This window comes from Trachurus trachurus, assembly GCF_905171665.1.
Source record: "Trachurus trachurus genome assembly, chromosome: 1".
Taxonomy (NCBI): Eukaryota; Metazoa; Chordata; class Actinopteri; order Carangiformes; family Carangidae; genus Trachurus; species Trachurus trachurus.
The window spans coordinates 2,817,677-2,835,134 of record NC_139891.1 but is presented as its reverse complement, the minus strand read 5'-3'; the positions used below and the strand labels follow the sequence as shown (position 1 = coordinate 2,835,134).

Here is a 17,458-nt window from a genome sequence, read left to right as displayed (position 1 = left end):
ATGCCCACACACACATTCATTCCTCGTTCTAATGAGCTCTTCAGAGAAAACTTTCCTCATATGTGCTTAACTGGTCACAGATCTGTGGTCTTTCTTATGATGAAAGTTTTGGTGATGTCTGCCTAAGAAACTGCTGACTCCTCATTGTTTTATCTGCATTGTTCCCATTTTTAGTGTCTGTGCCAATGTTATAATTTACTCTAACCGTAGAAGCATGACAGCAGCCATCACATTTATTTTTTACTGTTCAATAGCCTATGTCCTTACATTTGATTTGATTTCCAGCATTATTGCTAGCAGAGTTTCTAATCGTAATCAGATGAAAAATGATTACACACCTTTTTGTTACATGATCAAAAATAACAATAAATCAAATTCCATCTTTTATTAGAATAATAAAATCTCAATGAGTGATGTTCTGCCTTTCATTTCCCTAGTGTAAATAACATGATCTCTCATTTGATCACACTTTTTTTTTTTTTGCCACAGATAGCACATAACACATCTGTTAAAACCTATTTTATTGTAGGCTATTTATTTATTTATTTTTAAATGCAGTTGTAGGCTACCACTATTTTATTTCTTATTTGAAATCCATACAAATGCATGAACTGTTTTTATTTCACAATATAATTTTTTTCTTTTTTTTTTAAAGAAAATTCCCCCATTCCAGCTCTCGTGTCGGTAGGACAACCCAGGACAAGCCTGAGTCGGGCCGGGACAGGAGGCCTGCAGCCGGGGCCTTCAGACCAAATCATTTCCAATCCCATTCAGGCTCAACGGAGGGCGTGGCAGAAGTGGCGTATGGTAATGATGAAATAAATGAATCAAACAAAAGGTGAAATTTTGAAGAGAGGGACCGCGAGGACATGGGCCCCGTGCAGAAGGAGAGGTGTGTGTCTCTCTATCGCTGTGTGTTGTGTGTGTGTGTGCAGCAGAGAGCGAGCGGGGCCTGCAGAGACCCTGAGGATCCCTGTGTGCCCCGTGAATGAGGCGACAAAATAATATCACGTGATCCAAAATGGGCAGTCCTCTGACGGAGCTGAAAAAAGCCATTTTCTGGCGCTGCTGCAAATTCTGTCCAAGTCCAAAATAATTTACCTGGATCGTGGCTGTGGGGAGGAGAAAAGGGGCAACTTTGATGTCTAAAACAGGTAGGGGACGATGCGGTCGCGGAGACTCGCTGTTCGCCGGGGCACGTCGCGCCGCCGTTTGCCGAGGCCGCACACAAAGTGAACGGTGTCACATTTTGAGTCTCTCTTGTTCGCCTCCTCCTGATACAGCCCTGTCAGTGAATTTAAGATGGCTGCTTTGTGTACTAGTGTGATTTTTCTGTGGGTTTCCTCGGTTGCCCCCCCTCTCCTCCCCAGCCTTCGGTGCTCGGTGCTTCCCGCTGGATGTGCTCGGTTTGCGGCGGCGGAGGCTCGGAGGCTCGGTCGGGACGTGCGGAGCTCCGGGGGAAATGGAAACGCTCTTTGTTGCTCCGCTTTGGCCACCGAGGAGCTCAGAAGCTGATGCACTAAGATGAGGCCACACAGGGGCGATTCAATAAGTCCACTGTTGTTGTACCAGCACGTACGGGGGGGCTGCTGCGTTTCTAGCCGCACGACCACCTTATTTCCCCGCTACAACGCTGACATTCGAGTAGTTTCCAGCGGCCACCGGCTCTCTTTGTTGTGGTTTCACTACCTGCTGCTGTCCCAAGGACGAGCTGAGTGCAGACATTGTCTGAGGAGCAGCTCATTGAACCCGACACGGGAGAGAGAGAGAGAGAGAGAAGTCCTAAGTCTCAGCAAAAGCCTCTTGGCTACAAACAACACTACCTGGGCTTCACTGTGCATCAACATCAACAAGCTCTCATGTTGTCTGTCTGTGCTTTCCTCTGCAGATCTGCCCAGATGGATAAAATGCAGCCCAACCGGATTAAAATCACAGACCTGAACCCACACCTCACATGCCCTCTGTGCGCTGGTTACTTAATTGATGCTACAACCATTGTAGAGTGCCTGCACTCCTGTAAGTTCCTCACATCATCACATTACAGCCATACTGTCTCTGTGTCACTCTTAGGATTGATTTTTACACCGCCGCTGTGAACATGGAGCAGATGTGTGCATGTTGTAGCACCAAACACCACAGTGTGATGCCAGTTATGCACTGTGACCACCTTTAAATGTTCATTTGAGGAATTAAGTCTATAGGAAGAAGTGTTAAGATCCTCCATTAGCTTCTGCATAGCATCTGCTATTCCTCCTGGGGTCCAAACTGATCACATGGTGACAATAAAATAATACATATACACTAGACAAACACACGCTCACATGAAACCATGCATGCATGTCTCCAATATTTGTCCTGTTCAAAGGGTTTTCTTGGGAGTTGTTGTCATGATGCTGTGTAAAGCCCTTTGAGACAAACTGTTTGTAAAAATGGATTATACGCATAGAATTTCCTTGCTTTGCCTTTTTAAAAGAACAGTAACTAACATACAATAACTGACAAAATATAAATGTAATATTCAAAGGTCTCTAGTCGGTCTCTCAACGATAAGAACAAGAATGTACCAAAGGTCGTTGTGTATCATGTTAACACACACTGTTCATGTCCATGAGTCCAGTCCTTGTAGCATCTGTCTGTGTCCTCTCTCCTGGTCTAGTTTGTAAAACCTGCATCGTTGCCTTCCTGGAGACAAATAAGTTCTGTCCTCGATGTGATGTCCAGGTCCACAAGACGTGTCCACAGCTCAGCATCAGGTATGTTTAAGACATGTCAGACTTCTTAAAAAAAGAATGAATACAGAGTGTTATCATCTCCAATGATGTTTCTCTTTCTTTAATTTTCAAGAGCGGACAAAACTCTACAAGATATCGTTTATAAGCTTGTTCCAGGGTTATTCAAAGGTAAGACTGGTCGCCCTGAAGTCGGCTCTCAGTCCTAGTTTTTGTCACAGGTTTTTCATGGAAGGCGTGTTTTTGTTTTTGTGAAAACTAGATGAGATGAAACGGAGGCGGGACTTCTACGCAGAGAACCGTGTGCTCGAACCCGGGGAAGTGGTGGAGACGTTTAACATAGCAGAGGATGAAATCATCAGTCTGTCCATACAGTTCTACGAGAGGAATAAGTGAGTCGCTCATTCCCCATCTTTCCAAAACATCTCCGCTGAGACACGAGTAAGAAAAGTGAGAGGAAACAGTCTGGGCTGGATCAAGTAAAAGACTGAGCAGGTTTCTGTTAGTATGAATGTAGTCAGTTAGTATGTATGTGCACGACTCAGGCTTTAACAGAAAGGCTACACTCACACCTGCACCTCATCTGCTAGAACACTATTTTTTCTGTTTGTGTGGAAATGATTGGTCATTATTTTTTTAACACCTTGTGTTCTGTTTATGTTTTCCCTGCAGAAGCAACGAGAGGCAGCGCTCAGAGATGGAAGGAGACAAGGTGAGATTAGATGTCATTATATAAATCAAAGCTGTGTAAAGCAGCATTAAATACAAACCAGGTTTTCTGGTCCTCACCCTCTCCACCTCTGTCTTTGTTCTCAGTCCAATGGGAAACGCTTCCTGCAGTGCCCAGCAGCCATGTCCGTCATGCACTTAGCGAAGTTCCTCCGGAGCAAGATGGATATCCCCAACAACTACCGGGTAATTGGACGCAGCACACCCAACGACTCTGTGTCCGTATTGATTCTGTAGCAAACTGCAGGGTTCAGGCACAATGGTATAAAATGTATCATGTAAAATGATTTCTAACTTCACCACCACACAGAGATGGGTCATATTGGACCGCTTAGAGATGTAAAGCTCAGCATCTGATATGAGTTTTCAGTGCTGCATGACGACTGACTGAGGCTCAGAGGGAGACTGCTTCAAGATGATTGAATATTAAGTTGCATGTTTGAATATATAAAGGGCATGTATATAGTTTATACAGTGCCTTGTAAAAGTCTTCATACCCCTTGAACTCTTCCACATTTTGTCACGTTACAACAACTAACTTGAATGTTTTTATTGGGATTCTATGTGATAGACCAACAAAAAGTAGTGCATAACTGAAGTGGACGGAAAATGATACATGGTGTTCAAGACTTTTTACAAATCAAAGACCAAAATTTAAAGGTATAATATGTAGGAATTCCCCCCATCTAGCGGTGCGGTTGCATATCTGAACGTATTCTTGATGTTGCATTCACGTGAAATCGGGCAGATGTCAGGCAGACAACAGACGCTGCATGTAACAGGATAAACAAGCGTATATGTAAACAAGTGGTCCGCCAGCACGAGGCAAAACAATATGTTGTCATGGTGATGTTGTATTGTTTGTAAAATGACATCTGGTTGGTTTGCCTACGGCCGTCTGCCTGACTGCACCTGAATGCAACACCAGTGCCTCCGTCCTTCCTCACACTACACAGTGGTGACAGTTTTAACAGGCCGAGCCCACAGCTCCGCTGAGTTTCCGTGGTTACCTACGGTCACGCTGCCACTCAACGTAAAAAATGGCGATGCAACATGGCCGCCTCGGTTCGGTGCGTCCACATATGTATTTGTAACGACTTGTAACAACTCATTCTAAGGTGCCAGAAAGCTTTCATTTGTATGCGGGTGTGATTCAACTTCAGTGAAATGCGTATTTATGAAAGCAAAATTTGATTTTTGCTAATAAAAAGCCAAATAAGTTACATACTGAGGCTTTAACGTTCGGCGGAAACCTAACACTGCATATGACCTGAACACACCATCCCCACGGTGACACATGGTGGTGGCAGCATCAGGCTGTGGGGAGGCTTTTCTTCAGCAGGGACAGGGAAGCTGCTCAGAGTTGATGGGAAGATGGATGGAGATAAATACAGGACAGTCCTGGAGGAAAAGCTGTTAGAGGCAGAAAAAGGTGGAAGTTCACCTTCCAACAGGACAACCACCCTAAACACACAGCCAGAGCTACAATAGAACGGTTTACATTAGAGTACATCATGTCTTTGAATGTCCCAGTCAAAGACCTAAATCATACTGGGAATCTGTGGTGGAGCTGTTTTGCAAAGAAGAACAGGCAAAAGCTGCAGCTGTAGATGTGCAAAGCTGGAAGAGACAAACCCCAAAAGACCCCAAAGTGGTTCAACAAAGTATTGACTCAGGAGGCTAAAAAGTCTTGAACACGATGTATCATTTTCCTTCCACTTCACAATAATGCTTTACTTTAAAATCCCAATAAAACACATTTAAGTTTGTCATAATGTGACAAAATGTGGAAAAGTTCAAGGGGTATTAAGACTTTTACAAGGCACTGTATGTGATTACTATTGGTATGGTTATTTTCTTATCACTAATCACTAAATGATCACTAAACTTCCCGATGGCTCGTGCTGCATGGTTGTGATGTTGGTGGACAGTAGGTAGGAGTGTTCCTTCATTATTCAGTCGGCTACAGTGCCTGCCTTGTGCATCTGTAGTGGTTACAACTGGATACAGACAAACAGTATAAGCTCATTGTCAATTGATTGAGTTAGATTTAAGTTTGGATATAGTGGATGTGTAGTGGTGGCGGCCCCGCAGCCGTCTTCTATTCTACAATTAGGAGCTGAATGTTTTTCCCCACTCAGCTGTTAGTAATTATGTAATATGTGAATATGATGGTGAGCCAGCATATACAACACAGAGGCCCATGGAAGTGGCTCACAGAAATGGAATGCAGCCTTTATTGAGGATATTAGCTGCACCTGTGCTCTCCCTGCAACAACACACCACAGAAAAATTCCTAAAAAATGTTATCATTCATCCTAAACACACATTTTATCATCTAATAAGAGTCTTTCTCATCAGGTTGGGGGAAATTGCTATTTAAAAGCTGACTATCAAATCTGATTATCCAATCAAAACTGATTTTTATTGCTTAAAATGATGAATTACTTATGGGTCACTAGCTTCTTCTCATTTAGTTCAGAATTTGGACAGGAAAAAAAACAAACATTCATGTTTCAGTTGGTCATTTTGAAAAAAGCAAAGGGAAAAAAACAAGAATATAGAGTCTTGGTCCACAGTATTCATGTGCCTCTCTTTATCATAGCAGACATGTGGACATGCCTCAAATTTCAGTAGATAATCAGAACAGAAATATTTTCTAGTTTCACCTCCAGCTCCAGTTTGTACATGCATGCATGCATGTATGTAAATCCAGATCTGGTGTCTTTGCCAACATGTTGAACTATCCCTTTAACGGACATTTCCTTCCTTGCAAATCCTGCACATTCACCACGCTATGAGATAATAACGGAACATTTTGAGAGTTGTTTTCGAGGTAAATTCATGCAAAACGCTGATGCGCGTCGGGGGCAGTTCTTCAGCCAGCAGTCTCTGCATTTACCTCAAAAACAACTTTGTCCCCTAGCGTTGCATTATTATTTTACAGCGTGGTGAATGTGCAGGTCACAACTTGTCCACCAGAGAGTTGTTGGATTGTGTATTTGATGAGTTTGATGAGGGAAACCAAGAAATTACATTAGCCTCCGTAGCGTAGCTCTGAGCAGCTCGCGGCTCTGCTCCGCCGTTCTAAAATGCTACGACTATAGGGATTATGGCAATGGGCCAATTTGCCAAAATGTTGAACTATCCCTTTAATGTCAGCCTAATGTGTCTGTTAATAGGACAGGAGGGGGCTCGCTATCATCTGAACCTGATTTGGTTTTCAACCTCCAACATAAATGTATGATATCAGCTGTACACCTCCAAAGGGTCATAAATAAGGATGCACTGATCCGGCTTCTTCAGTCCCAAAGCTGATGCTGATACCTTGGCTTAGTGTGTCGGCCGATACCACTGTTGAATTAATAAACTGTTATGTTTGCCATGTGGAGGACAGTGAAGGTATCAGGCTACTTACTTTCCTAACTTTGTGAAACGCTGTTGCTCTGTGTGTGTTGCTGCGCCTGCTGGCGACACGTGATGCAACGCCTCACAAACATAGAATTGAAGTGAATAGATCGGCATCATGGATCAGCCCCATTATCCAATATCTGATCTATCTATTTGGTCGATATCTGGGCCGATATCCGATCGGTGCGTCCCTATACAGGACAGTAAGGAAAACCTGATCTGTTTTTTTATTATATCAGCTAAAGGGTCAAAAACCATTGTAATGACGGTCCAAAATGATTTGCGTGAGGGTTGTTGACATGTGGTCTTCAGATGTGTAGAAGAGTGGCTTCGGTTTGTCCCCCAGTGCAGCCGTTTGTGTCCTCGATCAGAACCTCAGAGGAGGCGGTGTTGTTTGAGGGAGTGTTTACTGTGAGTGTACAGGTACAGTGATGGTGTCCTGTTTCAGCTTTTCTCACACACAGCTGATAGAAAAACAGAAGCAAACGCTGCTGCTAGAATAGAAGCAGACCTCAAGTGAACTGTTCCAGTTTGACACTCATAAATGATAACTGACACTTATCATTCTATATTTAAACAGAGTGTTTCTCACGGTACATATCACAAAGACAGTGATTGCTGTGACAACATTTTGTGTGCTTCTACATTTTCGGGGGAGCATTTCATCACATTTTTGTACGCGACATCACTAGGGGTGTAAGAAAATATCGATACACTGAAATATTGTGATATTTCTTTTCACAATTACTCTATCAATATTTAAAAGCACTGTATCATTTTACATGCAGTCATTCAGGTCAGTGGTTCATTTTTGTGTTGCATTTAATACTCTGGCTCCTGGTTGGTTGAGATCTCAGAGAGCTGTGGCTCAGCACATTAGCGTTAGCTAATTTAGCACAGTCAAAAGGGGAAAAATCACCATATAAATTGTTTTGCTTATAGTATCAGAATATATCATATCATTGCCCCATGTATCGTGATGCATATCATAATCACCAGATTCTTGCCAATACACACCGCTAGAAGTCAGTCAAGCTTTGTGCCATGTTTCATCTCATAGATGAGGTACAAACTGTGAAGTGATGAGCTGTTTTCTTCTTGTAACACTGCTCTGAACCGCCGTTTCTGTCTGTTCCAGGTGGAGGTGTTGTACGGGGACGAGCCCTTGAAGGACTACTACACACTAATGGATATCGCCTACTTCTACGAGTGGAGACGAGTGAGTCACGCCTTCCACTTTTTAAGCATGATATGTTTTCAGATCAGTACATGCAGTCAGTGATGGGAATAACGGAGTTACTAACAGCGCTACTTTTTTCAGTAACGAGTAAGCAAAAAAGTTACTGTTCCCCCCGTTATAACGCCATCACTGTTACTGACGGTAAAATACACCGTTACTCGACTCAAGAAGTCCCATCACAAAATAATACACCCGTTAAAGGGACATTGTGTAAGTTCTTCTGTTATCTATTCACGAAAATCGATTATTTCGTTCAAAAGTATGTTTTTCATTAATCAGTAATCCCCCCCATCAACAAACTGAAGTGTTCCTTTCAGCTCTGAATGAGCCGTTCATATCATTCATATCTCCATGGAGCGGGTAAGCTCGGTGCTGCTGCCATGTGGTGTCTCCATGTTTTTACGTTCAGTGGCAGCGTGACGGTAGGAAACCACGGAAACTCAGCGGAGACACCGGAGCTGTCGGCTCAGGTCGAGGTGGCGTCTGTGAAAAGTCACCGCGGTAACGCAGTGAGGAGGAATGCAGCGTTACACTGATGCTGCATTCACCTGCAGTCGGGCAGACGGCCGTCGGTAACAAACCAGATGTCATTTTAGTCACAGAAGTGGAGAGAAAGCTGGTAAAACGTGGGTCAGGTAAACAATACCACATCACCATGACAACATATTGTCACGTGTATTGTTTTGCCTCGTGCTGACGGACCACTTGTTTACATAGAGGCTTGTTTATGCCGTTACGTGCAGTGGCTGTCGTCCGTCTGCCGTCTGCCCGATTTCCCGTGAATGCAGCATGAAAAATACGATTGAGTTGCTTGCGATATACAACCACACCGCTAGATGGGAGGAATTCCTACATAATGTACCTTTTAAAAGTGTACATTATATACACTTTCAGTCCATCAGCTAGTCAGAAGTTGGTTAGTTCAAGATATACAGGAGGTTACGGGGGCGAGTCCAAGTAATTTGACATATTTGTTACTTTTCCTGGTAATTAGTTACCTTTTATAATGTAGTAATTCAGTTGCTAACTCAGTTACTTTTTTGGAGGAAGTAACTAGTAACTAGAACGAATTACTGTAGTAACGTGGCCAACACTGCATGCAGTAGCAGGTTGTCAGTGGGAGTCGGTCATGTGACACGTTGTTCATTAAAGTAGAAACAGCTGTAAAAGCAAATCAGTGAGTGTCAGGAAGGAAATGGAGACACTTCGCATCAGTGGGCTGAAACAAGGAGAATCAACGGTGTGGTGTCGATGCTGACTGAAACACAGGAACATGCACTGCTGATTTTTCTTGTAGAATTTTCTGCAGTTTGTTTAGTTTTAGTTTTGTGTGCGATTCCTATTGCTGCTTTAGTGGCAGTTCAAAACCCAGTAGTTTGATCTTATCTGATCTCCAGTTTTCTCTGTTGACAAACGGTGACAGCCATCACTGAGGTGATTTAACAGGGACTGAAGCAGCTCCTGCTAATATGAAGCCCTCACTTTGTCACTGTCCTTTAGTAACATAAACATGCTGCATAATATGGCTGGTGACACACACAGATCAGGCCTAACATGAGCTCTGACAGGTGAAGTGAATAACAGTGAAGAACACTCCATCTTGGCTCCTGTTAGTGGGTGGATGTATCAGGCAGCAGGTGAACATGTTGTCCTCAAAGTTGATGTGTTAGAAGCAGGAAAAATGTTCAGGTTAAGGATCTGATCCATTTCTCCAAGGAGGACTGGGTCTCTCATGTCTTGTGGGCTGTCCCGGTCTGCAGTGGTCAGGATCTATCAACAGTTGGTCCAAGTGGAGTGCAGTTTGTTGAGTATTTGGCAGCAAAAGGGACCAACACAACATTAGGCAGGCGGTCATGATGTTATGGCTGATCGGTGTATGTTGTTAAGAGTCTGCACATTGTATAACAAGACCAAGTCCGTCTCTCAGTGCTTCTGGTCCCTGCCCGTGTCTCTGTCTGCATCTGTGAAGTGTTTTTATAGATTCATGTCCTCAAAGTTTCTTATTTTAAAACGGACGTAGTAGCTCCGACAGTGTACTGGTAACTGACTACGGGAGTAAAGAGAGCGTTTGTTGAGGACTGTTGTCAGTTGGGATGAATACACATTTGTTCCTGTAAAGCAGGGCTGGGCATTGCCACTGATTTCCTGAATCAGTGGCAATGAATTGAATTTCCAGCTCTCAAGGTCCTGATTTGTTGCAATTAGATTTAGTTAGAACAGTTTCAGTTCCTGTACCAGTGGACATGAAGCTGGGTCTCAGTGAACTGATGTTGAAATTGTTCCTCTAACCTGGGATGATATTAAGTGTTCATGTTTACTCTATGAATGGACCCCAAAACAGTTAGAGCAATACACCTATTCATTTAAAGAGGAACTATGCAAGTCTGGTCACTTCTCCTCTGTGTTGCTAACCCTCCTCCTGGACATGTGTATTTGTTTACAACGGAGCTGGTGAGAAATCAGTGAATAAGTGACAGATAAGGTTACATATCATACGTGTAGTGTTTAAATCTAATGTATAACCACATGTCTGTCTGTCTGTGGATCAGTGTTTTACAGTTTTTCTCGATTGCTAAGACACATTTCTCGAAAGCTTCTCTCATTTTCTCTAAACTGTGAACACAAACCCCAATTTTCAAGCTACATTCACAAAACCTCAGACTCTTCTTGCAAAACCAAACTTTCACCTCAAAACAGTTCAATCTGTGCCCAAAACTGAACTATGTTGTCAAATCGTGCCCCGAGTCAATCACAATTAAAAACACTACTGAGCAGTCACTAAACACTACATAGACAAATAGAAAACACAATGCTCAGGACATGAAGCTGTAGAAATAAATGTTTATTGTTCACTGTAGCTAAATGCAAGTTGCAAAACAAAAAACCTGTGCATTTACACTGTAGCACTTCTCTCCTTCCCTTTCTTTCACCCTCCTCCTTCCCTCTCCACATCCATTTCATCCCCTTTTCCTTCCTTCTTCTTTTTTCTTCCCAGTTCATCCCTCCCTCCCTCATCCTTTCTTCCTTCATCCTGTCGTCTCTCATCTTCTCCTCTTGCAAAACAAAAAACCTGTGCATTTAGCACTTGTACATAGTCCGTAAAAAGAAAAAAGTACAAAAACCAGAAATCCTGTGCATTTTACACGTAGCACTTGTACAGTACAAAAACAAACAGAAATCTTGTGCATTTAGCACTTGTATACAGTAAGCCTACGTAAAAATATAGAAATGAGAAGTGCAGAACTCAGCCACAGCATCATTTCTCTGTACTGGATCAGGCCACAGGACTTCATCCTGAACTAGCTTACAGTACATGTGCCCTCACATCATTGGACACAAGTGTTGTCAATTTTGAGTTGTTGTGTTCAACCGGTGAAACTTGTGTTTTAGTTGTGTTTGACTTTTGCCACCTGTGCTCAGCATTATGCAACACAGGTGCATCACAATGAAAATGTGTTGCCAAGTTGTGTCTAAACAGGTGAAAAGTGCTGATGGTTTTGCCAAAAGAGTGACTGATTCAATCAGTGGGTTCAGGCAACTGAGCATTTGGTTCAGACAACAGGGTTTAGTGTTTTAGCAATTGAGAAAAACTGTAAGAGGTTGTAGTTTCACACATCCTCGGTGTCAGGGAGAAAAGTCTAAAGTTGATGTGGAGAGAAGCAGGGCCGGCCCGTGGCATAGGCCGTATAGGCAAATGCTAAGGGCGCCGTCCATCCAGGGGGCGCCAGCGCCACAAATGGGAGAAAAAAAAAGTGTAACTTTAACTATTTTTAGGTAGCCTACTATTATTTCTTAATACAAAAAATAACCCCACGTTAATTTAAATGCAAAGCAATACCTATTAAAAAGTAATAATATAATATGTTACAACATTACTTACTAAGTCGCCCCCCCCCCCCCCCCCCCCCCCCCCACATGCCCATTGGTACATGCCCTCCGCTCTCCCAGTCACACACAGCAGAGGTACCTGTCTGCAGTGGGAATGCTTTCAAGCCGTTTTCTTGTTAGAAACGCCACGTTTTTAATTAGATGTGTGGATACTTGGTTGCATTAATCCTCAAAGTCGGCACAAATGCCGGCTCGTTTGCGCGACCGTCTCGATATGTTTTTGTTTATATTTCGGTCATTTTACGCCGCCCTTGACGACCTGTCAATCAAAACAACAGCTGTGAAACGCTTCGAATCCGCAGAATCGATAGGAGAGAGAGAGAAGCAGTGAGGAGGATGAAGGTGCTTCAGAGGCTGAAAGTTTTGACTCATTTGATGAGGAAGATATTGAAAAAAGAAGAGAGAGTTGAGACTTCAGCCTGCTTAGACAGCAGGGCCACAGCTCCAGCTCCAGACCTGCTGAGCTCTCAAACCATTTTTTTTTTACCTCTTAAACAGCACCACAGTGACAACACATGGAGGGTACATTATATAGGTTAAATATTGTAAATGTTGTGTTTTTTGTCTGTTTAGTTGATATTTTGTTTGGAGAAAAAAAGCCAATTTCTCATTTAGGGCTACACACATCTCATGAAGTTTGAAATGTAATGTTAAGTCAATATTTAGCTTCTTTTATTTTACATTTGAGACATTTGGTGAAAATAGCATGACAGATAACATTTATGCTCAAAAAGCAATTTCACAAAATTTCATTTTAATGTGTTTTCCACACGTATCTATTAGCTTTTATTCATACAGTATATTCCACTGCTTTTGTGAAGCTAAGACTTTCGTATACCCATTTCAAGCATCACAACTGGTTATTCTCATGACTAGACAAATTTTTTTCATGTCTTCACCCAGGATTTACTTAATGACATTTTACTGATTGTTGTGCAAGTTGTGTATCTCGGGGTCAGAGGGGACATACAGATACACTGCTACGTTATCATTATAATCATTATTGATCATTGTTGGGGGGGGGGGGCGCCTGGGAGTAATCTCGCCTAGGGCACCAAAATGGCTAGAGCCGGGCCTGGAGAGAAGAAATGCTCTGGAGTCCTGGGTGTCTTACACTGAAGATGTTTATTGAGCTTGGCCAAGGAGAACAGAGAGGAGTCATCGATACAATAAAACACAGACCTCAGTTCTTATACAGTATGAAACAAAGTGGAGAGTCTGTGTAGATGGATCCTATTGGCTTACAGCACAAACATCAAGATAAAGCTTTAACACTTCCTAGGTGCCGTGAAGGTACCGATCGTTCCACTCTCTCCTCCGGCTCAGTCTATCCAACTATCAGTACGTTCTGCAGCTGTGTCTAGGGGAATGCTAAATACTGAGACTCAGGACGTAAAGGGAGGCAGCGTGGCCTTGGCACCAGTCTCAGACGGAGGACAGGGACAGATAACTGTCTTCTAGTCTCTTGTTTCACAAATGGGGGTATGCCTACCCCTGGGGGTACTTGAAGACACTCCAGGGTGTACAGGAGATTAACAATATATAGTGTATATATACATCACTGGAAAAAATTAAGAGACCACTTCAAAATGATCAGTTCCTCTGGTTTTACTATTCATAGCTATGTGTTTGAGTAAAATGAACACTTGTTCCATAACCTACTGACAAAATCTCCACTCTCCCAAATTGGAAATAAGAATATTGTCATTTAGAGCATTTATTTGCAGAAAATGGAAACGGGTCAAAATAACAAATATGTTCCAGTGTTTTCAGACCTTGTATAATGCAAAGAAAACAAGTTCATATTCATTTTAAAACAACACAACACTACTTTTTAAACTTGGTGGAATAATCCCAATTTTTAATCGCAGCAGTGTTTTTTATTTATTTATAATCTTTCTTCCTCATTAAATATGATTTGGTTCAGGTGATCAGTTCAGTAGAGTGAGGTGTGCTTGTGCTGGAGTTCAATAGACACATGAACCTGAGGCCAAGTATCTGGCATGGACAAAGAGAAACCCAGGCTTAAGTTAATATACTATGTGTTTTTTTTTTTTTGTGATTTCAGAAAAACAGTTCAGTTTTTTACCAGCTTGTTCATATCTGATATATTCTCATTTTGCTCGAAGGCACAGTTAATGAAAAACAAAGTTATTTTTATTTTCATTCAGTATTTTCTGGCCCCTTGTGTGTGACTGAGTTTGACACCCCTGACATATGGTTTAGTCTCAGGTTTCCCCTCACACTGGGCAGAGCAAAAGTCTGTCTCTGGATTGTATGAACTGCTATTGAATGATTCAAATGACAATCCAGTTGAATTTACTCACCTCCCTCCCAGCAGGTGGATGGTGTGTGTTTATGTATTGAAGGAGCATGTGGTGTGGCTCAGTGAAGTGTTTTTAATAGTCTTGACAATAATAGAGCTGCATGGCACAAGAGGAATAAGAGGAAGTATTAGGTTCTGACTGGGACAAATAATTAAAGGGGACATATCACTTTTTGAAGGCTCTTTAACATATATTTGGGTGTTCGTCTTGCCTTCCGGCCCCAAAATGTGAGAATTGACAAAAGAATCTGTAATGTTCAGACCCCCTAGGTTGAAATCTATGTGGTTTTTCAGTTGTCTTCCAGTGATATAACTACTTTTCAAATTAGCATAACTCCACCCCGACCTGGTACCAGTAGAAGGGGCGGGGCAAGCAGTGGTTCATTTGCATTTAAAGGGACAGGCACTGAAAGCAGCCGTTCTGAACAGGGCTGTTTAGAGAGGATGAAAAGAGCTGTGATGTTTGATCCTCGGGGGATTTTGACCAACGCATGTCACAGACATCACATGTCTTTAAAGGTACATTGTGTAGGAATTTCTCCCATCCTATCGTAGCGTTGTGGTTGTATATCGCAAGCAACTCAATCGTATTTTTCATGCTGCATTCATGTGAAATTGGCCAGACGGACGACAGCCGCTGCACGTAACGGCATAAACAAGCCTCTATGTAAACAAGTGGTCCGTCAGCACGAGGCAAAACAATACACGTGACAATATGTTGTCATGGCGATGTGGTATTGTTTACCTGACCCACATTTTACCGGATTTCTCTGGACTTCTGTGACTAAAATGACATCTGGTTTGTTGTTACCGACGCCCGTCTGTCTGACTGCAGGTGAATGCAGCATCAGTGTAACGCTCCACCCCAGATAGTTGGACCAGTCCCAGCCTGGTCAGATGCGTACATGAACTGATGAAGCCTCTTGGATGAGAGGTGAAACGTCTTCTTAGACAAATAACCAAGTCCAGTTGCTTTTGATTTAAACTTCTTTGGGGATAACGATGACCTGGACAAATGAGAATATTCACAGTCATATGAATGATATGACCGGCAAATTCATGGGGATGATTACTGATCAATGAAAAACATACTTTTGAACGAAATAATCGATTTTCATGAATAGATAACAGAAGTTACACAGTGTCTCTTTAAGACACCTGGGAACTATTTTAATTTGTGGAAAAGAGGCAGAATATGTCTCCTTTAAAAACAGATTAATGTTAAATACACACTTTCCCTCTTTCTGATGCATCACTTCTGTCAGCCGTCCTAACGCCGTGTGCTCCTCTCTCCGCAGACTGGACCCATCCCCCTGCAGTACCTCGTCAAACCCACCCGGAAGCGCAGGAGGCCGTCCCAGTCGGCCGCCCAGGGCCACTCGGACGGCGTCAACACCAGCCCCACGTCGGAGAGCGACTCCCAGAGCGACAAAGTCCACAGTCCGGCCGCAGCCCAGCCGCCGCCCCGGTCCACCACGCAGTCCAGCCCCGCCTCCCACAACCCCTCCCCCTCCGCCATCCAAAGCTCCAACGGTACCGCCGCGCCCAACAACGCTCAGCGACACACGCTGGCCTCCAAACAGGGGGCCAACGCTCGCAAGGTGACTGTCAACGGCACGAGCTCCGGCGCGGGCAAGGAGGAGGCGAGGGGGGGCGATAAAAGCGGATTGCCCCCGGCGACCTAACGTGCGTGCGTACGTGGGGGCGGCAGGGAGGACAGTGTTTGGAATTGCTCCCTTTCTTTTCTTTTCCTCAGAGCGTAAAAAAGACGAGCTCGAGTTGTTCTGGACACACCGGGGGCCAGATTACTGTTATCACCTCTCAGCGGGAGAGGTGCAGCCAAATAGACACTTGTATGTATGTGCGTGTGTGTGTTTATGTGTGTTAGACTAGAACAGTGCACACATACAAACTGTACAGTATGTATCAAAATGTGAGCATGTGTGCATACATATGTATAAACTTATCTTTTATACAAGATATTGTAATCGTTTTGTATTGTATATGCAGTGGGTCTGTTTCATTTCCATAGCTTTTCCAACATTGATTGGCTTCCATACGACACGAGAGGCACTGCAGCGCACGTCGCTGCCAGAGATGGATGTAAAGAAGAGAAGAGAAAAAAAAACGGAGCTAATCCTTGCCTTTGAACATCATGTTAATAACTGCTGTATAAATGTCCAGTAAACGCAACTGATCATCAGGTAACACACGTACATTACATTAAACTGTGGATGCACTTTGTTAAGGTCAGATCACACAATCCAAACCATGAAGTATTTTCCAACCGGAGAAGCATTTATATTTACTGAATACCAAGCACTACCATGCTTGAAAGCAGATGTCTGTCAGAAGACCGTCTCCTCTCACAGCAGACGAAGAACTCAAAAGGGATTTGAACATTTGGCCATCTATGTCGTAGTTCCATCATTTTCAACATTCCTTTTGTTTCTTTTCAACAAACGGTGATACTTTTTTTTTTTTTTTTTAAATCAGCCATATGTGCATGTTTTAGGTCAATAAAATGTTTACTTACTAGGTTTTTCTGACCTGACTGTCCTGTTTGATTTCCTGAGAAACTTAGCAGGTTGTGTGTGCTGTGTTGATTCAAACTTGTAATTATTTCCCAGACATATGAGAACTTTGTTGTTCTGTAAGGTGGAATTTAAAGGGATACTTCACCCAAAATTGATAATTCACCAATCATCTACTCACCGTCATGACAAGGAAGGGTTCGGAGAACTTTCAGAGTCATCAAAACGCTGTTGGAGTTTCAGGGGGGGTCCAACTGGCAACAGATTTTCATATAATGGCGGCGGATAGAGTTCACTTTTGAATTGTCCAAAACACACACTATGAAACATCCAAATACCTCCATACTGCTCGTGTTTTTATCCTTGTTGTAGCAGTAGCTCCCAGGGGCTGCACGAGATTTGCTACGAGATGTTCTTCCGTGTTTACATCCAGTGGTTTACAACGATGAACGCTCTTCTCGCAGCAAATCTTGCACATGTGCACAAACATCAACAGAGCCACTGGGAGCTACTGCTACAACAAGGCTAAAAACAGAGATCAAATCATTTTTTTCCAAACAACTTTTTCTTGTTGCGGCTTCAGGACACTTGGGTCAGTACA

The 17,458-nt window shown here is 43.0% G+C and overlaps 1 protein-coding gene across 2 annotated transcripts; it reads left to right on the top strand.

Annotated features, from left to right (window-relative positions):
* The first annotated feature begins 683 nt into the window (after positions 1-683).
* Positions 684-16,861, top strand: LOC311008226 (polycomb complex protein BMI-1-A-like). 2 transcript variants are annotated; one of them, XM_084001708.1, is made up of 9 exons: positions 684-1,154; positions 1,889-2,016; positions 2,657-2,753; positions 2,845-2,900; positions 2,992-3,121; positions 3,402-3,441; positions 3,546-3,644; positions 8,008-8,088; positions 15,622-16,861. In XM_084001708.1, exons 2-9 carry the CDS (start codon positions 1,899-1,901, stop codon positions 16,006-16,008), a joined length of 1,008 nt encoding a protein of 335 aa, XP_083857834.1. In that variant the 5' UTR covers positions 684-1,154; positions 1,889-1,898; the 3' UTR covers positions 16,009-16,861. The 2 variants fall into 2 exon arrangements, with proteins under 2 accessions (XP_083857834.1, XP_083857833.1); XM_084001707.1 differs by lacking the exon at positions 684-1,154 and having other exon boundaries at positions 1,164-2,016.
* The last annotated feature ends 597 nt before the right edge of the window (positions 16,862-17,458 follow it).